Source organism: Plectropomus leopardus, chromosome 2 (genome assembly GCF_008729295.1).
Source record: "Plectropomus leopardus isolate mb chromosome 2, YSFRI_Pleo_2.0, whole genome shotgun sequence".
Taxonomy (NCBI): domain Eukaryota; kingdom Metazoa; phylum Chordata; class Actinopteri; order Perciformes; family Serranidae; genus Plectropomus; species Plectropomus leopardus.
This window is the reverse complement of record NC_056464.1, coordinates 15,071,008-15,092,581: the sequence shown is the minus strand read 5'-3', so window position 1 is coordinate 15,092,581 and position 21,574 is coordinate 15,071,008. Positions and strand designations below refer to the sequence as shown.

Sequence of the window (21,574 nt, the reverse complement as noted above, 5' to 3'; positions counted from 1 at the left end):
TCCCTAAATACGGTCTTTCAGGCCACAGGGCCTTTGCCTTGGGTTAATAGTGTGTGCTTTTCATAGGCTGTGCTATCATTACATTCAGGTTACACAGCTCAGCATCCTGTTTTACTATGAAAGATAAATCTAATACCACTCCCACAGCAATTTGCACAAACAAAGCACGGGTAAACCCGCTAAATGGCTGTATTCCCACTGCCACTGAATTTACAGCTGGAGAGCGAGTCGGCCTTTCTATCAGCTCAGGTAAACTGCAGACAGCGGCGGAAGCAGAGGTCTTTGAGAACTTTTCAGTGGGTTCTTGTCGTTATTTATCTCTGTCTTATTAAGTCCCTCTTTCAAACTCGGTGCAGATGTGTTTGGATCAGTGTTTTATTATTATTAATTAGTGACGGCGCATCATTGCACCTCGGTTCAAGGGCTGAAATTGTCAGGTTTACCCGGATGTTGCGTTCTCGCCAATGCCGATCGCAGCCGGACTCAATCAAAACCCGCGTCTATTGCAGACTCATTTGAACCGGGTGAGATTACCGGTTGTACGCATTCCCATTGCATTAAAAAGTCAGACGTTTGCGTTTTTGTTTTTTGTTTTTTTGGGTTTTTTTTTGTGCAGTGGGGATGAGGCTAGATGTACGAAAGACACGGAAGTATGATAAATTATAGGAGCTCATTGGAAGAAAAAAAACTACCGTGTTTTTTCCTGAATTAATGAGATTGTTATCCCAGAATTCTTTGAAAAGTTTTCATGGGGAAAAATCTGCTGTGTTGTTTTCCTGTGTAACACTTCATTTGGATAGTCCACCAACAGAAAATGTATTCAGCTGGCTATTTCTAACATTTTAACAGTCGATGTTTATCTACAGAGTAGCTACAAGTGACACTTTACTATATATTGTCAGAATAATATAGCAGAACTAAACTTAATTGATTCTGAGAACATGTGGGTATGTTGATGAATTATTACATATACTCTATTGGCAAAAAAGTGAAAAAGTTGAATTGTTGAATCTTAACTAATATTGAAATGTTACCAATACTCTACTATCCTACTTAAGTGTTACCTCTTCTCTGAATTTACAGATAATAATCTTGTTAATTAAGAAAAACTATAATAAGTGAAATTATTTCATTTATTCAAAAAACAAGTAGATTATTTTTTCATGAAAATATTTCTCAGAATTCTATATAAGACAATAACCTTGTTAATTCAGAGCGATAAGAGCAGAGTTGGTTTTGTTGTTTTGTTTTGTTTTACAATGAAATTTTTTCTTGTAATTCAGAGGTTTACATACATGGGTGTTTTAAGTTGCGTAATTCTCTGTACAAATGCCCTTTGACAACTTTTCAGACTCCTCAAACAAAATAAAATGGGTACATACATAGGGTGTATTCGTCAATCTAATCTGACACTCTACACTAAAATGAGAGAGCTGTTGTTCAAAGAAACAGTGTTTCTGCATGTTATTAATCACACCTTCACTCCGTTTGGGGCTCTACTGCTGTCTTCTCCGCCCAGAGTACACTCTGCCACTCTCAGAGTGGAGTGCTCTGGTTAACCAAACAGTACTTTCCAACAGTGCTCCGAATTTAGAAACGGCCCAGTTGATGCCAGAGTGCACTCCGGTACTCAAAGAAAGCATTTCTGTTCTGAACACACACACACACACACACATATATATATATATATATACTTTTAAAAAAAAAAATAAAATAAATTGCCTAATTTCCTTTCCTGATGCACATGTTGACCACTATGGATGTGTAGCCTACTTCTTCCATTTTCCAACCATGTAGGAGAACTGTGGTGGTCAACGTCAAAATGAGAACAGCCCTGTCTAGAGCCAGTGTTTGCTTTTTCCATTCTGGGCTAATTTAGAAACATAGCAGACTCTGTGTAGGAAGACCCACTCTAAACGTAGATAGAAATGGCTCCTGCTAAGGTATCAATAAAATTATTCTTATTATTTTAGGTTATGCACCGATAAAAAAAATGCCCCTAAATCCTATACACTGGACCTTTAAGTTTTTATTAAAAGGTCCTTTAGGTATTTGAAAGATTACCAAGGATCTATGTTTCTGGAAAATGAATATCAAATTCTGTGGCTCAGATGTAATGATTTTGTAGGAGAGGAACCAAATGAAGAGGGCTTTGCACAAACAGCAGGGGCTGCCTAGAAAGCCTGGCTCAGGGCAAAATTTCCACAGCTTATTAGATGCCCCACTTTACCCCCCAAAATTATGCTAGCATGAATAACCAAATGAAATGCCCACCAAGGTAAAGGCGGAGGATTTAAGTGTCAGAGGGTAGCCCGCTGATCTACTGTTTCATGATGGGGATTTTAAAATCCGACGTCATCCTGTGTGTCAGCAATGAGCATCACATGCCTGGAATAGGATTGGGAATCCCCTAACCTATTTAGGATGGGCCCATTTCAGCGGGTGGAGCCATGGCAGCAGCAAATATAGGCTAATGTTACAAAAATTAAAATGGTAATTGAGTAAAAGAGTCAGCAGTGAGTGTGACAATGTGTATTATCAGCTGTTCACATAAAGATAGACACAAGGGACCCACCAGACATTTTGGGCCCACCTGAACTCAGCTCAACAACAGCTCTGACACACAAATGACTGTAATCCCGAGCATGTTAGGGGCCCTGTCAAGCTCTGGGCCCCCTAAATCATTCACAGTGAAGTAAACAGTATGAGCCTCACAAAGAGCAGTTATTGCAGCAATTTGTATTACTTAATATTTTTTTTTATGTGTTCCTGTTCCCTATTCTGTTTACCCATCTAAATTTTTGCCATGTATATTTTTTGGAAGTCAAGTTCAACTGACTTTTCAGCAACATCACAACATTGCCTATGAAGACTTTTCACAGAGGCAAATGAGCACATGAGTTTACAGAGAGCCACTGCCTGCTTATGTACAATGGTGTTTTCCTGTTTTGTTTTGTTTTCTGAGACTGTTCATACACTATCCAACCTCAAGCTGCAGATCTAAACATTTTGTTAGATATAACAGTTTGAACAGTGGAGAAATGAAAATAAGAAGAAGAGATTATCCTGTATTACCTATTTTTTAAGCTTTTTTTTTTTTGTGTGTGTGTCAGGTGGGGGGCAGGGTGGCTTTTAGGGCTCCAGCTTGAATGGTTACTCAAATGCCCTGAATCCTTTAAGTTTTTGTTGACTTTGTATCATTTGCCCTCAGTCTCTCAGACTGTGCTGGCAAATCAGTGGTGCAAAAGTCATATTAATTCTCTATTAGCAATGCTGTTTCCGTCCTACCTATAATTTCAAAATACTACCATCGACATTTTGTCTCTTTTTAGATGGCACGACCTAGCTGGCCTCCAGCGTTTTGCTAATATGTGGTTGAATTTAGGTTGTGGCATCATGTGACAAAAAATAATGGACAACATCTAATGCCAACATCAATTTAACGTAGAACACTAACAACGGATGGTGTTGATATTTTGCTGGTTTTTTGTTGTGTTGTTTAGTAACTGAAATCCAGCATCTTCCGAACGTCTTATGCCAGCATCATCATTACACAGAATAACGACATTTAGTTAAAAGGTATGGAGAACAAAACCCAACTTCTGTGAAATGTTATTATGTTAACATTGACAAAACATTGAATTTTAACGTTGTTAAAATAATAACAACAATAATAATAATAATAATAATAAAAAAACTCACTGTAGGAGCATACCCCCACACCCCCCAGGTTTGGGCAGAGCCCTGAATGTCAACATCTGGCTCCAGCCTTGTAACAGAGCTCTCTTTACTATGTTTTAGTCCAGGTTAATAGGCTACATGTCATGACTGGCCATTAGGCGGCCTGGCTGCCTAGAAAAGACAGGCTGTGTCAGCTCTGTCAATAAAAAGGTTGAGACAGAGCAACATTTCCTGCAACAATGTAGCACATATATTAGAACAAATTTCTTTACAAAAATTGTAAACTTTCTGACCAGATTCAAATGCAACAAATAATTGGAGATAAATAATGTTAGTGCCACACAAGCAGCAAGATATGTCAGCACATATCCAAACCTAAGAGACAACCAACACAGCTATATACAGTGGACATATATTATGCATACAGCAGATCTATAATACACACACACACACACACACACACACACACACACACACACACACACACACATTCAACACGTGTTTATAGGTAAACATGTATGAGACATACTACAGTATGTTCACTTCCACACAGCAGCTTCTCTGTCCACTTAGGGGCGCCGTTGTCCTGTAGCGCTCTACCACTGCTGCACCACAGAAGAAGAAATTCAATTGCCGCATGCCTGTAACGATGGCGGCCGCCCTGAGAGGGAGCTTAGTAACATTGGTCAAGGTGAGTACACAGATTATTGTAAAGTGCTCATTTGACACATTCCTCGCAAGGAAAGGAGTTGCTGTAGTTAACGTTGTTTCTTTGTTAAACACGGTCATCATGTTATCTTAAACTGTCACAGAAAGAGTCGGGCTGGCTGTCATTCGTCTGTTGATGCTAACGGTAACCATTAGCGAGCCTCCTTCACTGACAGTCCGTTTGAATAGCCGCTGTCAGCCTCAGGCAAAAGGCGATAGTTTTAGTGCTTTTATGGCTCCGTTTTTTGTCACCTGGTCCACGAGAAAGCAAATTTCGGTCGTTGGTAGATACTCGTCAAACAAGTCAATGTCTATTGAGCTATATCTGGGGTTATGTGATGGAGAGAGCTAAAGTAGCTTGTTAGCTTACTCAGGTAACTCAGACATGGAAACCTCCTTGTCAGTGAACCAACAGTTACTTAAAACACACCTAAAACATAAGGCACATAACTCATTATGGCTAACCACTGGATAACTGTCATGCAGAATAGACGTCAGATAATGCTTGTGATCTGATTACTTGTCAGTCTTCTCCATTTTTCACCTGACAAATTCCTAAATGTCAGTGGAAATTAAGAGATGTGCATTTGCCTAGATTTTCACTTTAAAACTGCAGGTGGCATGACACTGTGAGGTTTCATTCAGCAGATGATAAATAATTTTGTCTATTTCCTGTGGCTTTTGCCAACAGGTCAGTGGCTAATGATCATCCAGGATCTGCATGAACTATGTCTACAGCAAAGTTGGAATAACTAGAACTAAACTAAAACTAGGCATGACAAAAATCAACATTTTAGACATCTAAAATTGAATTAAAAGATAGATTAGGAAAAATTGAAAATAACTAAAACAATTGACAACAATTTGGATCTTGCAAATGAAACTAAAATAGGAAATATACAGCAAATGTCTTTAGTTTTTGTCTTTGTCAATATGAGTACATTTGCCCAGACAATAAGCATGAGGAGAGACGCTGGTGCATGTTTGTTGAGAGTGAGATGTCTACATGACTGTGAATAAATTGCTTTGCTTGTGTTTTTTGTTGTAGTATCTATTCTGAACATCACTCTACTTTATATTATAATAAAACAAATCTTAATAAAATACTGAAATCAATAAAAAGTAAACTAAACAAAACTGAAGTGAGCACATCCACTCTGGAAACTAATTAAAAGAAGACTGAATTAAAATGATAAATTAAAAACAAAATAAAAAGGAAAGCTAATAAAAAATACAAAACTTTAGTAAGTCTGGTCAACAGAGATAAAAAGTCACACCCGTCTCTGCCCATCCCCAATATTATCTAATCAAATAGACACCAGTGTGTGACCAGCAGTGGGAAACGGTTAAAATGCCACATAAAATTTTTGAGGTCACAAGGGGTCAAAAGGGGTCACAAGAATACACTGCTTTGTTTTTGCGATCACAAGTAGAAAAACTTGAGAATCATTATTATACCCAGAGATATTAAAGGGAGAGCTATGCAACATGGCATACTCAGAATAGTAGACATATTTGTTTTTTCATGGCGCAACATATTTTGCTTGTTCTGAGTGTCCTCTCACCCATCCTCAGAGCCTGAGCAGCCCCCGGTGGCAGCAGCTGGCCTCTCGACCACTGAGTGTGTCTGCTGCTCTCTGTGGCCCAGAAGCCCCGCCAGCTCGTGCAGATGCTGTGTTCAAGGTCACAATGGTGCCGGGGGATGGAGTGGGACCTGAGCTGATGACTGCTGTCAAGGAAGTGTTTAAGGTATAATGACGCAGAAGAATCATCACTGCCTTTTGTCTGTTTCGAAAAGTGTAGCATGTGTGGAGTCAGTGTATTTTCACATCTAACTGGGTGAATTAGGACTTTATTTCAACCAAACAGGAGTTGGTAATTGTTGAAATAGTGGAAAGTGAAACCAAGACATTTCATATGACTTTTATTTTGTTTCTATTGACTTAGAATGAATTTGTTTTACGATAATAAATTTACTGTTTATTTAAATGAAGTCTGGTGGGTTTGGCGACAGTGATTTCAGGTATGTTTCTAGTTAGATCCAATATTAATAATAGTTTTCAGGGCTGCAGCATAATTTACATCATCTTAAACTGTTTGTTTTTGCCATTGACAGGCTCAGATTATTGTCAGATAAGTGTTGGCAACAATATGCAAAGGATCCTGACAGAGAACTAGAAACATACCTGAAATCACTGTCGCCAAACCCACCAGACTTCATTTAAATAAACAGTAAATTTATTATCGTAAAACAAATTCATTCTAAGTCAATAGAAACAAAATAAAAGTCATATGAAATGTCTTGGTTTCACTTTCCACTATTTCAACAATTACCAACTCCTGTTTGGTTGAAATAAAGTCCTAATTCACCCAGTTAGATGTGAAAATACACTGACTCTACACATGCTGAAATTAGTCTAAATTAAATGGAGTCTGGTGGGTTTGGCAAAAGTGATATTGGGTCTGTTTCTTGTTAAACAACACGGATCTGACTCTTTTACAAAATTGTGTATCCCTGTAGGGATCTAATCCATAATGTCAGACACTGATAAAAATACTGTGAGCCTGTCAGTGGCAAAAACAAGCACTTTTAGCAGATGCACACTGAGGGTGCATGAAAGCCCCACATGTTTACATTGCAGCCTGTTTCCCTACTGCCAGCTGCAGCCCTTTTGTTCAGTGCTGCATTTATAAAGTTGTTCCCACAAGTCACTTACACACACAAAAACATGCGAAAATAGGGCCTAGGTTCAAAGTTAGCCTTAAAAATAACTTGTCCTGAAGCTGTCTTCCGAATGTTTTGTCTCCAGGCTGGAGATGTCCCCGTCGAATTTGAGGAGTTTCACCTGAGCGAGGTACAGAACATGGCCAGTGAGGAGAAGCTGGAGCAAGTGTTAACCTCTATGAAGAACAACAAAGTGGCCATGAAAGGTAGCTTTAATTACTGTTTTGTCTCCTCTCATAGTTCACCTTCATTTAAGGACAAGAAGATATGAGTTATTTAATGGACGGCTGTAAAGTTCAGTTTATGCAGTTTTAAAGTGAATGAAACAGACCTAACGTGTGTTGGTGATGTGCTTGGCTACCCAGGAAAGATTCACACACCAATGGAGTTTAAAGGGGAGCTGGCTTCATATGAGATGAGACTGAGGTAAAACCAGAAAGCAAGTTGTGCATATTTTTGTGCATATTTTGTGTTTCTTTTTATTACTTTGTTGTTGTTATTGTTGTTTAATATCTACCTCCCTATCCGTTCCCCAGGCGTAAACTGGACCTGTTTGCTAATGTGGTTCATGTAAACAGCCTGCCGGGCTACAGCACTCGCCACAACAACCTGGATCTGGTCATCATCCGCGAACAGACCGAGGGGGAGTACAGCTCCCTGGAGCACGAGGTAAACAACATGTCTCCTCACTGCAGTCAGTCAGAGGATGAACAGTCTGTTTTAAACCCACATAAAAAGGAAATTAGTCTTTTTTTCATTGAAGAGGGAAATTTCCCTTGAGCACACAGAGATTTGGCCAGCAGTAAGCAAGCAATAACAACAGAGATGAATCCCTCTGACAGAGTTGCAGAAATGGGACAATGTGTCTGTAGTTGTTTGTAATTTAGGTTTTCTACTTCTCACTCATTGAGGGCCAAATGTTGATTGCAACTCATGTAATCTTGTGATCCCTAACTGCCCCATGGAGCCTGCTTACAGTTGGTAAGAACATGCATCTTGGATGATCCGATCACAAGTGGACAGGTCTAAGTCTGTCACACCTGGCTTTGGGATGGGTCTCGACATGCGTCTCATGTGACCGCTTGTTATCGGATCCCACCCCGCTCTATATGCAAGTTAACATGTACTCTATATCATATCATTCACCATAACAGGAGACTACTGCTGCAGGAGTGTGAGCTCCACACCAGGGACAGTTAATGAGAGTCCACCAACTCCACAAACACAGTGACAGGGCTAACTGTTAGCATCCCACAGCTAATGTTACCTAACGGTTCATCAGCATAGTTGAGCCGTTTTGGTGTTAATGTGACTTTGTTGTAAAGGTCTAAACAGATACTGCTGTATTAGCTTGTGCTAACCGGACAAACATCAAATTGATTGTTGGCCTGGAGGAGAGAAACTCCAGAGACCCTCCCACAGCACTGCATCTATGTAGCTGCAGCAACAGAGAGTTTGCTTATCCAACAGGCAGTCAGATAATCAAGGACATCAGGACACTTTAGCGTACACTCTGCTGAAAGATTGTAACCAAAACACCTCAGAATGTGGTCTGAACATGTTCTCTCGATACTTTGAGGACACATTTGGCACATTAACATCTGTTCACTTGTTAATAGCAAATCTAAACAGGTTTGTTTGTTGGCAGTGTGATATATTACAAGTTGTCTTTATTGGCCAACTAATGGACTTCAAGCCTAAAAAGAAGGTTATTGTGTAGACAGCTTTGTTCATTAAAACCGAATTTAATCTGGTCTGTCATATAAACATGTGCTGAATAGCTAAAAAGCCACTGTAAATAGGGTGTAAAGGGTTTTTCATTTTCTTGCACTGTTGATTAGTTACTGCTTAAATGAGAATGTCTGAACTAAAATAAATGTACCCTCTTCTTGCTCTATAGAGTGTGACAGGTGTGATCGAATGCTTGAAGATCATCACCAGGGAGAAGTCACGGCGCATTGCCAAGTTTGCTTTTGATTACGCCACCAAGAAGGGACGAAGCAAGGTCACCGCTGTTCACAAGGCCAACATCATGTAAGGATACGGAAAAGTATACACATTCTTCCGTCTTCTTTATCTCCTGGTGTTTTATTAGGTTCTAAAAAAAGTGTTAATTTGGGTTGTGATTTGCATTTAAGCTACAGCAACACTTGTCCTCGTTCTCTGTCTCATCACAGGAAATTAGGTGATGGCCTGTTTCTGCAGAGCTGTGCAGAGGTGGCACAACTGTACCCCAAAATCAAATATGAGAACATAATCATTGATAACTGTTGCATGCAGGTATATACAGCCTCACAGATCATTCTCCTGACTTTATCAATACATTATTTGCTCTTGTCTCACTTTTCTATTTCTTGTTTAAATATATCAGTATCTGTGTTACTTTGCTGCAGCTGGTCCAGAACCCATACCAGTTTGATGTGTTGGTGATGCCCAACCTGTACGGTAACATTATTGATAACCTGGCAGCAGGGCTGGTTGGAGGAGCAGGAGTTGTTCCTGGAGAGAGCTACAGTGCAGAGTATGCTGTCTTTGAGACTGTGAGTTTCCACTGATCTCTTACATTGTTATTGTCTCATGGCTAGCCAGTCATTCTCTTGTTTAGTTCTGACTAGGGATGCATGACAGTAGACAATAAACAATAAACAAATGTTACATGCATTGAAAATAGTCATATTTCATGTCTTAATCTGTTGTTGGGCCATCACAATAAGAGTATGCATAATACGATGTTTAGTCCACTACAGAAGAGCCTTGATGACTTAAGACTTTATATATCAGCATGTTAGATATTGGTAAAAGTCCAATAATCTGCATCCATAATTCTGATTTTTTTTAGAGGGGTTTTTGTTTACTGACAGATGAGATGTATGGCAGAATATATTAATGACACACTTTAAAAAAAAAAAAGCAAAAGTTATTAACCTAGTATTACTATTGATTCATCTCAACCCAGTTACTGTATTTAGTGACAGAGAAGACTTAAAGGTCTGTCTTCAACAGTGCCATCCTTGATCCCCTGTCTCATCTCTTTCAGGGTGCACGCCACCCGTTTGCACAAGCTGTAGGAAGGAACATTGCCAACCCGACAGCCATGCTGCTCAGTGCTTCTAACATGCTCAAGCACCTCAAGTGAGTCATCTTTTGATATTGTTGTAAGAAGTGTTTTACATTTCACACTGTACCTCCTAATCTTTTGTTCTGGTCCAGCGCATTCCTCAAGCCTTAGAAAACAGTCATAATGGAACAGTGTATCCCGAAATTTAAAAACACATATTTTATCTCTTCCAGATTGTTTCAATGGGAGTTGCAGAGTGTTGCACATATTGGCTTCAGAATTGTCTGCCTTCTCTCAAATATAACTGAACAAGATAGCACTCGACTTGTGCTGCTCAAAGGGCCAAAAAGTACATTTGATAAACTCAACAGCAATGTCTCTTTCCAGAAACCATGCCATCTAGTTCCATTATATTTGCGCAAAGGCTTGACCAATATACCAATATAATATTTTTTACTTTTGGGTGAACTGTCCCTTTAAGTGCCTGCTTGTCTAAATGTTTGCATGTGTACAAAACGTTAAGGCCACCTCTCAGTTGTCACTGTATTGTGTTGCAGCCTGGAATATCACTCCCAAATGGTGTCAGATGCTGTCAAGAGGGTCATCAAACAGGGCAAAGTAAGTGTGTCTGTGTGTGTGTATGTGTGTGTGTGTGTCACTTGTTATTACTGTGTGCCGACTGGTGCATGCAGGCTGTGAACATTCAGAGGGAATGTTTTCTGTTAATACAGGCAGAGCTGAATAAAATGGGTGGTTCTGCTAACAGGACTTGTATAACCTCAACCTGTGTTTCTAAATTAACATGTTGCTCATCAGTTTTGTGGGTTGATAACTGTAATCTCATGTGAGCGCTGTCAAAATGCTGCAGACACTGAAGAAAATGAAAACTACAATAAAAATTAAAAGAGCTTTTTCACATAAATCAGATACCAGCAATGACAGTGGCACATTAAGAGCAGTGATAGCAGTTTTTGACCCACAAATGTCTCCATGTCAAAATCTGCAAACTGTACCCCAGTATGTTAGAGAGCCTTTTATTACTGACTTTTCAGACTGTACATACTGTATACTTAAGCTCTTTTCCTGCATTTCACCTCCTCGCTCAATTTCAACCTCATAAACGTGCAAGGTATATGCATTTGTCACTAGGGCAACCAATGTTTTTCTTTTTAAACTGGCTTGGACTAACTGTCTGTTGCACCTGCTCCATGACACTAACATACACTGACACAAACACCAGCATGAAGCCGGTCAACCTCAGTCCCTCAAATATAATGCACGGTCAATTCAGCCCTAAAAAAAAATCTCATTTCAGCAACAAAAATCATGACAGATTTTTTTTGCTATTTCATTGCTGTTCTTAAAGAGGTGATGGAAGTGATTCTTTTGGCTTTTAATGTGAGGAAACTGATTATTTTTAAGGGATGTGTGTCATTTGAAGCAGAATTTGCCCGTCTGAAGTGCCCTTCCTCTCCCTCTGCCCTTTCCTTTGATTCCCTCCTCTCCTTGTACCCCATTATCCTGTGTGTGTGTGTGTGTGTATGTCTGTGTCCATCTGTGTGCACATCCCAGGTACGAACACGAGACCTTGGCGGTTACTCTACCACTGGCGACTTTGTGCGTGCTGTTGTGGAAAACCTGCGTCACGGACCTGTTTGCTAAGATGTTTTGTCGCACTCCTCACTGACATTTCCTTAAATCTGGACTTTGTTCTTAACATGAACTGGAGGCGTGTTAAGACTCACCTCCCCTCTCATTGCTTAAAGACACAGTTTTAGCCAACACCATCATCCATATTTATTTGGTTTAAACAGGATCCGCTGATGCACTCAGTGGAATCAGTGGTGCCTTGTGTTGTATTTGATTTAAAATTGTGCATTCCTCTCATGAACATTTACATCAAACATCTGTGTCATCCTTACATCTTTCCTCAGAGTTGCTGTCCATGTGTTTGCATCCATTTACCTTTGCAGTTTCTACTTTGCTGATTAAGATAATCTTTTCATTCATTCAGGGAGACCTTTTGTCTGCCTGTTTTCTCTTGTTATCACAAATATTGTTAGAAACTGTAAAGCCACCAGACTGCCTTAATCAACAGAATATTCTTCTTCTTTACCTCAAAGCTCACCACCAACTCATTGTTGCTGTCATTTTCCGATAGCCTCTCATAACTAAACATCTAAGCATTGACTGCTACTGTAACTCAGAATACAGTATGATAACACTGTTACATCATGATCCGATAATACCGTATAATATCTGACCTACATGTCTTAATATTTTAAATAAAACTTTGTTCTGTCATTGCAGTGCTGTAAACTCAGTTAAAATCTGATTTATTTTCATTGGTTTTGTTTGTTTTTGCATTGATTTACTGTATGGGAATTGCAAAACCATCCTAATGAGAAACTGGTTGATGTGTCTTGCTGTGAGATTAATAATTCAATTGATTTTTTTTTTTAACATTAGCATACAACGTACAAAATACAGTTATCTAGAACCATAAGATAATGGCGTTTTTGCAGATATTATTCTATTGAATGTGAAATAATTTTCAGGTGCTCAAACAAAATGCTAACTTCTCTAATAAGTTTACTAACCAAAGTAAATCTATGTAAAAGCCACAGTGTCCATAAGCCAGTGATATATTCATTGTGAGTGGAGAAGTGACAGATCTTGAGATTTAAGTGCCATTTTCGCATGAAAATTCACTTAAAAGGTGAATAAATTATCAAAATAGTTAGCAATTATTTTTCTTTCAGTTGACAAATTGATAAGTCGACTAACCGTTTCGGCTCTAATCTACACTTGGTTGAACTATGAATCCATATACTTAAGATTATTAGTCAAATGTGATCTTACAACAGCTCACAGTGAATAAGGTCATTTTTATATTTACACATCATTTCCAAGGATTCATATGAAGTTAACACAGAGTTCCTTTCAAACCATTTACACTTTGAGTATTAAAAACACTGCTTTTTGTCTAACTGTGCTGCAATTTAAGATTTCACAAGTAGTCAGAGGTTAACCACAAATAATTTAAGAAAAAGAAATTTAATACTCCCTGTTTTCCTTTGTTCACCTTTGGTGCAATCTAACTTCTGTATCTTTCCAGAGAATGTTTCCAGTCATCACTGACAGCGGTTTCATGTCCTTTTGTTGTTGATCAAATTTGGTTTCCTTTTCGATCAATTATCGGTTATGGAATTTCATGCCTGCATATTTAAGCTTGTCCAAAATGTGATGTAATATTGAAAGAATGACATTTTTTCTTTGCTTAATAGTCATTGTTGGACTGAATGATGACTATAGTGACTATTGTTGAAAATTAATTAATAGGACAAGACCAAAGTTAGGTAACCTGCAACTCTTTAGCCTCTCCAGTGGCCTCTTGTGGCTTTAAAAAAAATCTAAATTAATGTTTTGGGGAATTTTTTAACTTTAATTTCCTTTGATAATTCAAATAGGCCTAAATTGATTCTTACAGCCTCCCGTGAAATTGCGTAGCCTATAACCTAAATGTAATGTACAACAGTTTTTAACATTGTGTCGACAAAAATGTGCGTTATACATCATATGACCTGGCGCCATGTTATTTAAATTTTGCTTAAGTTCAACTAGCAGTGGCTAGTCTCAAGGCTCCCTTGCCAGACTAGCTGTGGATTACAATTTCAAAAAAGGAAAAGAGAATTAATTAAATAGTGCGTGGACATATTCCTTTGCCAATGCTGCGAAGTTAAAGTAATTGTCATAAATAGCCCACTGCAGAGTTGCCACCTTAATAAACGCTCATTGAGATCCATTGGTAATGTTTGATATATAAAAATATTTAAAAAATATAAAAATAGTTCCCCTTATAGTAAAGGTTGCCAAACCCCTTCCATCTGTGTCCGGACGTTAGTACTGTGTCTGGTTTATGGACTTTATGTGACTGCTACATTTTAATTTTCAGCCTCTAGTCATACTAAAATAAAAATGTGAGAAAATAAATCAGGTTAGGAAATGACACTGCAGCTTTCTAAGAGTCCATATCATGCTGATCATACTAGTTGTGTATTCTGTGAGCGCAGTTCTTAAAGGCTCTCTAACATGCAGGCTGTGATACTGTATGTGGACATGTGTTGCTGCAGCTGTGCATATAGTAACAAACTGTCCTTATGTTTGCAACAGGTGCGCACTGGAGACCTGGGGGGCTACGCCACGAGTGACGAGTTCACCCGTGCTGTCATTGCTAACCTGAACGTCTAAGAGTTATATTTGCAGATCTGTCAGCTGCTGACACATGCACACGTTTTTTTTATTTACATCCTGTTAAACAGATCTCTTTGTTGATTGTATGCATATATTCCAGCAACAGTTTGCACACATTTTCCAACTTTAACACAGTAAAAGTAAAAAACAGCTATATCCACAAACTCTGGTTTGCAGCCAAGCATATAGAACAACTATTAAATCTAAAGCAAAAACATACAAGTTGAACATGCAAAGTCTTATAATCTGTACAAAACGTGTTTCCATGCTGTTACAATGTTACACACCTACCATTCATTTTCTGTTCTCTACCAACATCCTGTAATTTCTGCTCAATGGTTTTATGTCGGGACATTAACCAGCAGTCAGGATGTATGTATGCTTTAATATTATTTATTAACTTGAAGTTTTAGCTTGATTGCTTCTTCATTTATTATGAGATGAAAAATAAATGAGATATGACATCTTGTGTGCGAAATCCTTGCGTGAATGTTAATAGAAGACTGATGTAGTAAAGTAGGCTGCTGGTGGCTCAGTCAGCACGCATCACCATGTGCCCACACATATGCATGTCAGGTGGACTGCAGAATCTATAAAACTGATTATGAGTGTCTGGCTGTGATAAGATCCAGATTCAAAACCATGAAAAGAACACGTGAAGAAGAAGAAACCAAACAAAACTCACCATGTCTGTGCTGTTTTCTCACTCTAGTACACAGTGCTTATAGTCTAGGGGCTGTGACTAATGATGTTTTTCATTATGCTTTATTCAATTAATATTTGTGCTCCATGCCATGTGATCATGGTCTTGAGTCACATCAGATCAATGAAATGAATATTACATTATTTAGTTATAATTATTGATATATTATTTCTTACTTTAAAAACAGCTGGGTAGCTTGTAAATGTCATCAATTAAGTCCTATCATTATTTATAATAATACATCCTAATTTATTTGTTGATTATATTTTGTTTTAGTAATCTGAAACTATAAATTAAAGCTGTCAGACAAATATAGTGGAGTAGTTTTTTGACATAAAAAAAGAAGAAAATAATGGACAATAAGGGAAATGGTGGAGTGGAGTGTATAGGGAGAGAACTCAAGTATAAGAAAATTAAAAGGCAATAGTCATACTCTATTGCACATATTGTTCTTTTATTGTTTTTTTTATTTTTTATTGTTGCAAGTAAAAGTAAAAGTAAATTAAGTAAAAGTATGTAAATGAAAAGTAAAAGTACTGGTTCTGCAGTAAAATGTCTCCTGTGGGCAATACATTCTTGCATCTGACATTATTAAATTGTTTAAATGCTGAAGCAGCATTTTACTGTTGTAGGTGATTGAGGTGGAGCTACTTTTAACTTCTTCATAAAAAGTCGAATAGTTCAGTCTAGTCCTTCCTAACCAATGGGTCGGACCCCTCCAAAAGGTCACAAAATAAATCGTGTGATAATCAAGGGCACAGGAAAGAATACAAAAAGCTCTGCTATACAAACTTATGCACTTATCATCATCATTATTATTATTATTGTTATATTATTATTATTATTATGGGGGCGCGAGGGGAAGCTTGCCTAAGGGCGCTGAATGTACCATGTCCGGCTGAAAAAGCAGCCTGCACCATTTGCCTCCGAGGTGTAGTGGACTAGAAATAGTCTATAGAGTTGCATAAATGGCGAAAAAAAAAAATCTGTGAAGTGCAAGTACTCCAAAAATGTATTTCTGTACAGCACTTGAGTAAGCGTTACTCTCCTCGGTGTGGTCCGGCTGCAGCCCGCTGCAGTGACCGTGTGGCGGTGTGGACGGTGCAGTCTCCGGCTCTCCCTGCAGGTGTCGCTGCGGTCTGCGGGAGCAGCCCGGTGGAGAAGAGACGGGGCCTGGCCTGGGAATTTGCTGCTCGCTTCCCATTCTTCCTATGCAGACAGACACACAACATGGCGGACTAGAACAGTCGGCCGACGCGCCCGGATGCAGCGGATAAACCGTGGGATTTAACACCCAGGAAGGCTGAAAAAGTACACTGTGACGGGACGATAAGTTAGGGAGAATCGCGGATTTTTGTGTGGGGCGCCGTCCTTTCCTGGATTTAGTAGATAAACTGAGTGCGAAGTGTTGGCTGTGTGTCCCAGATCGTGCTTCCCTCCTCTGCTATCACCCAGGTCCCCCCACCCCGCTCACACTCTCGGTTCCTGGGGTGTGGAGACAGGGGCCGGGGCTGAAAAACGTGGAAGAGAAAGAGGGGATAAATTCCTGCTTGGCTTTGATTTTTTCCCCCCTCTCCCCCTTACCTCGGGTTTCCTCTGGGCGCTACAGGAGTTGTGGTGAGTTTTCTTGTTTTTGTTACGCAAATCACACTTGTTACAATGTCGCTGTAGCAGCATGTTTCCTCTGGCTGTAACAGTGTGTCACCCACAAACACGCACTTTGTCCCCCACACTCAGCCTCACAGGATACATTACATGATATCACTGAGGTGAGCCAGGGTTGTGCAGGCAGCGAGGCTGTGTTTAATAGTTGTTGCAACGCTTGAACATTTCAGAAGTAGCTCGGAGGCAGGGAGGGATTTTTCGGCGAAGGGGGCTCTCAAGAAAAGGGGGCTTAACGATGAGTGCGGCAACATTTCAGAAGTCCGAGGCTGTAACTCGGCTTGTTGTGCGGATGCTGTTGCGCTGGCAGTGGAACAAAGAGGGGGTCCAGGTCTGTGCTGCCTCACTGGAAAGTACACTTTATCGATCAACGCTTTGTTATTACACGTTCACAGAGGGTGGGGAGCTGGCTGTGCTGTGTTGGGTGGCTGGGTGGGTGGGTGGAGGAGCGGGGGGGGGGGGGGGGGGGGGGGGGCTTCACGCGACCCACAACAGGAATTAGGTCGCCCTAACATTAACATGTATGCTCTGTCAAATCACTGCGGCTGCTTTGTGTTTCTTCCTCTGGCGTGGAGTCCCTCAAGTGTGCGTTCCTCTTTGCAACCTCTCCCAAAGTTTTTTTTTTTTTTTTTAATGATTAATTTTCTCCTCTCTTTTCTGACTCTTGGGTGTAACCGAGCATACCATTACAACCTTGTGGGTGTTGAGTTTTTCTTTAATGCATTAATTTCACTTGCACTGTAAGTTAGGATTGCTCAGCTCATCAGAACATGACTTGTACTTTTAAAGGTCAAGTGTGCATGATTTTAAGGATATGTTGTATGCGATACACACGTCCTCTTTAGTGTATGATTACCTGAAAATACGGACTTTTGTGTTTTCGTTACTTTAGAGCAGTCAAAGTCCAGCGCAGGGGCCAACTGTGGTCCTCAGACAAATTTTAAAAGGCCCTCAGCTTGTCTTTCAGAATAAACGAAATATACTACATGATTAACACCATACTGCTCAATCAATAAGAGCACTTTGCATTTATTTTTATTCACCTCACACTGGCAGGACAATCATACAGTTTGTAGATATGCACCAAGTAGGAATTGCATGGACAAAACTAATGTATTTTTATAAACAAACTGTAAATCGGTAAACTAATGACTACTTTACACCTGATATTTTCTGGCAGGTAGCAGACATGGCTACAGCAAAGAAGCATAATGGAGTGTGAAAGCTGAATATGCAAACACTTAAAGATAACAGCTGTGCTGATGTCATTTGCATGTGATATTTTTTTAATAAGCCATATGATGTGAGAAGCAGCTGGCCCCCAGGCATTTTCACTTTATCTTATCTGGCCCCCATTCAAAAAAAAAAGTTTGGACACCCCTGCACTAGAACGAGCCTTTTATGTCTCCGTAGGGAGCTGGTCCTCATCTATGAGTCCGGCATGTTGCACTGCCATGTCTGTCCAGAGCGCAAACCAAACACCGGCTCTAGATAGGGCCACGGCTAGCCAAACAGTGCTTCAAAAAAGACTGATTTTTAATGTGAAACTGCATTATTCTGTGTTTTTAGTGTTTTAAATCACTGGGTCTTTGTGTTTTGGAAAAACAGAGACATCGGTGGATAATTTGGCTCTTGGTAAAAAAACACCTAAACGCCTGGATCTTAAATTATCGGAGAAAAAAATGTGAGCACATATTAGCAGGTGCTGAGCTAGCAGCCCCTCTGCAACATGCCAAACAGTGTTGAAAAAACAATTATTTTTATTGTGAATCTGCTTCATTCGTGTTATTCACCGGTTTAAATCACCTGGTCCATCTGTTTGAGAGAGGAAGAGTCATCTGTGAATAATTCGGCTCCCAGTAACAACCTTCTGAATAAAGAACAATGAAGGAATTGTAACCAGGAGAAGTTTCAGCTGGTTGCAATCTGCAAATGGCGACAATTAGATAAAGAATTGCAATGAATACAACACTTGCTGCTTTATTGGAGCCAAACTTCAACTTGTAAGAAACATTGCATCAGGAATAAAAGCCTGAGTGTGTACAAGTTAGGGATAGGGTTAGAGCATAGAGGGGCATCATGCGGGCTGTGGAGGCATGGCCGAGCCTGGCTTTGTGTCTGCTTGGAGCTTGACTCATCATGCCTGGATCGGATCTGCAGCACACATCCATCATACTACTTTGTACCTTCCCACAACTCTGTTTTCCACTTAACCGAGGCCCCCAATTCATTTTCGGACCATTCGGGTGCAAAGCTAAAGCTGCACCTCCTGCAAATGTATGCAACTCCTCTCTCTGTCTACTAGCAGGCCTACCTGACCTCTGTTTGTCAGGCCTGGACACGTTTTCCCAAAATGCTTTGGAACCATAGTTGTCAAGCAGCTCCAGGTGAGAAAAGTCAGTCTGTGTCAGGAAAAAACAAGGCAGAGCTGTTATCATCTCGCTCACTCTGTCCATATCTTCTCCAACCTATTTTAAGAAAAGGCAGTTATTTCTGTCTTGGGATCCTGAAAGGGTTTTAGCAGAGGAGCCTGAGTGATCCTCACACCACACTTTTCATGATTGGCCTAGTTTCTAAAAATAAGAATAAAGTATAGCTTGAAATCGCCGTGTTGGAACTGTGTGTGAAGTTTTGATGGGTGGGAGCTTTGAAATTACCTCAGTGTTGTGAAATTTCACAATTTCAGGGTGCTGACACACTATTATGAGTTGGCTCTTTGGGTGCGGCAGGAGGTATATTTTTGTTTCCACCTGTGGGCCAACGTGTTTAACTGTGGAAGAGCACTGTAATTCTGCCTCTGACAGGATAAACACAACTGCATTTAGAGGATTATGAGGCGTTATGGGGCCTGATTTCATGCGATGTGACATTCGACCTCAATGACATTTATTTCACAATACAGGAAATGAACCTGAGGGATGACTAACCATTCAGAAATCGACTACCTCGCCTGACTGAGAAGACTTCATCCAGAGTCACACAGCTTTGTTCTGACCCTCTGTAGTCCTGCAGCAGTAATTATGTAATCCCTTCAGATTATTGAGTAAATCTTTGTGTAACATCCTCCTGATGTGGGATGATTGATGTTTTTGGTTCGCCACGACTGTGATGGATATTCATAGAAGTTTATCTTTTCAGTGGACTTCAAAGACTAGGTGTATTCAAGAAGCATTTTAGATGTGTTAAGTCTCTCGTGATCTTGTGAGCTCACGTGCGATTAGTCAGAATCTGGCTGCTACCTTCTTCTTCCTTCATCAGACGTAGTGGGACACTGTGTTGCTGTCACCATCAAGGTGGGATAATGGCACTAAATATGGAGTTGTGGATGAAGGGGAGGTGAGTTTGGTTGAAACAGCATATTACTACTCCTACACATGAAGAATTACACAAGGCTGGGCTATACCTCAGCTAAAGGTACATACATTCTCTAATGGCTGTATAATATGTCATGTTGACGTGTCCACTGTTTTGTGGGCTTAAAATGCATATTTTCTAATTTTGTAAGGAAAAGCAAAAATTATGAACAAAACAACACTGTCAACATCATGTTGTGGTCATTTGGTCAGTTTTTCCTCCCACAAAACAAAACAAACAAGCAAAAAAGACTTTGATGTGCTTTTTTTAATCCTTCGAAACCTGGGCAAATTGGCTTGATTTCTTTCAAAAACATGGGAAGAAGTCAATGAGACACTTAGGAAGAAATGACCTACAATTCAGAAAGAAATTACTAAAAAGTACAAGAAACTTGCCTGAAAATTAGCACAAGAAAAAAACAAAACAAAAACAAGGGAATGGCCTAAACCGCCTAAAAATGATAATAATACTATAAAATAACCATTTAAATGTATAGTTATGATTCTAAAAAATAATTTTCTAAATTTACTAAGTTCTTGTTAAGACGCTGATTGCCTTTTTTTCCGATGTTTGATAAAGAAATTGCACCAGTATGCTTAGGGTTCAGGCACCTGAATGCAGCACAAGAAAAGAGATGTCAGTCCAGGTTTCAAAGGGTTAAACAATGCCTTCATGGCGGAGGTCAGATTTAGGTTGGATTTAAAACCAGATGAGAGCCGTACTCATAAATATTTAGATTTGCCCTTGGCATCGGCCTGCGAGCCGGCAAGACCTCTCTTGTCCTGCTGTGAAAAAATGTCCAAAGAAGCAAGCCTGAGTAGTCTTTGAACGCACCACCTACAGATGGGCGTGGAGGACAAGGGCTTTTGGAGAAGCACTGCCATGACACTGCTGTGAAGTGAAGCCTCAGATGATTGTCTCTTCATCTCAGACCGGCTTCTTATCTTTCAGAGGAAGAGGAGGGAAGGAGTGCAGCAGGATGGTCACTGCAGATATGAGAACCTTGATTTTGGGTTCCCTTTGTTACAGAAGCTAAGTGACCACAGCAAAGATAGAAAGTGAAATTAGGCAGCTCCACCTGCCTGTTTGTCTGCCTCGTGTAGGGCTGGATATAATTTGAAATGTTTTAATGTCACCGGTGGTGGAATACATCGAAGTAGATTTACTCAAGCACTGTACTGAAGTACAAATTTCCAGTATCTGTATTTTTTCCTTTTCATTTGATGCCACCTGGTACTTGCACTCAGAGTTAAATATTGTACCTTTTTACTCCACAACGTTGTTTGTCACATATTACTTATTTTACAAATAAGATTTTATATAAGATGCTTTACAAGCAGTGCTGTGCAATGAATTGGCATGCTTAAAGTCCAGATATCTTCTTAGATTTAGATTTTCATAATATCATAAGTGTTATATTCTCCTGGTT

The 21,574-nt window shown here is 39.7% G+C and overlaps 2 protein-coding genes across 3 annotated transcripts in view; both read left to right on the top strand.

Annotated features, from left to right (window-relative positions):
- Positions 1–4,307: 4,307 nt before the first annotated feature.
- idh3b (isocitrate dehydrogenase (NAD(+)) 3 non-catalytic subunit beta) lies at positions 4,308–14,890 on the top strand. Of its 2 annotated transcripts, none has more exons than XM_042502363.1 (11): positions 4,308–4,372; positions 5,965–6,138; positions 7,200–7,320; positions 7,480–7,540; positions 7,651–7,783; positions 9,015–9,148; positions 9,292–9,394; positions 9,508–9,654; positions 10,152–10,246; positions 10,730–10,790; positions 14,346–14,890. In XM_042502363.1, the coding sequence occupies exons 1-11, from the start codon at positions 4,319–4,321 to the stop codon at positions 14,421–14,423; spliced, it is 1,161 nt and encodes a 386-aa protein (XP_042358297.1). In that variant the 5' UTR covers positions 4,308–4,318; the 3' UTR covers positions 14,424–14,890. The 2 variants fall into 2 exon arrangements, with proteins under 2 accessions (XP_042358297.1, XP_042358288.1); XM_042502354.1 differs by lacking the exon at positions 14,346–14,890 and adding an exon at positions 11,745–12,492.
- A 1,463-nt stretch (positions 14,891–16,353) lies between these two features.
- Positions 16,354–21,574, top strand: part of ptpra (protein tyrosine phosphatase receptor type A) — a 34,105-nt gene continuing 28,884 nt past the window's right edge. Inside the window, exon 1 of the mRNA XM_042502343.1 lies at positions 16,354–16,746. The gene's annotated coding sequence lies outside the window, so the exon portion shown is untranslated. The remainder of the gene's footprint in view (positions 16,747–21,574) is intronic.

What these genes read in the sequence shown, in the direction of transcription:
- idh3b (XM_042502354.1), top strand. Translation starts at nt 4,319, where the DNA reads ATGCCTGTAACGATGGCGGCCGCCCTGAGAGGGAGCTTAGTAACATTG. An exon ending in AGTATGCTGTCTTTGAGACT is followed by an intron (nt 9,655 to 10,151) that starts GTGAGTTTCCAC and finishes CATCTCTTTCAG; the next exon opens with GGTGCACGCCACCCGTTTGC. An exon ending in AACATGCTCAAGCACCTCAA is followed by an intron (nt 10,247 to 10,729) that starts GTGAGTCATCTT and finishes ATTGTGTTGCAG; the next exon opens with CCTGGAATATCACTCCCAAA.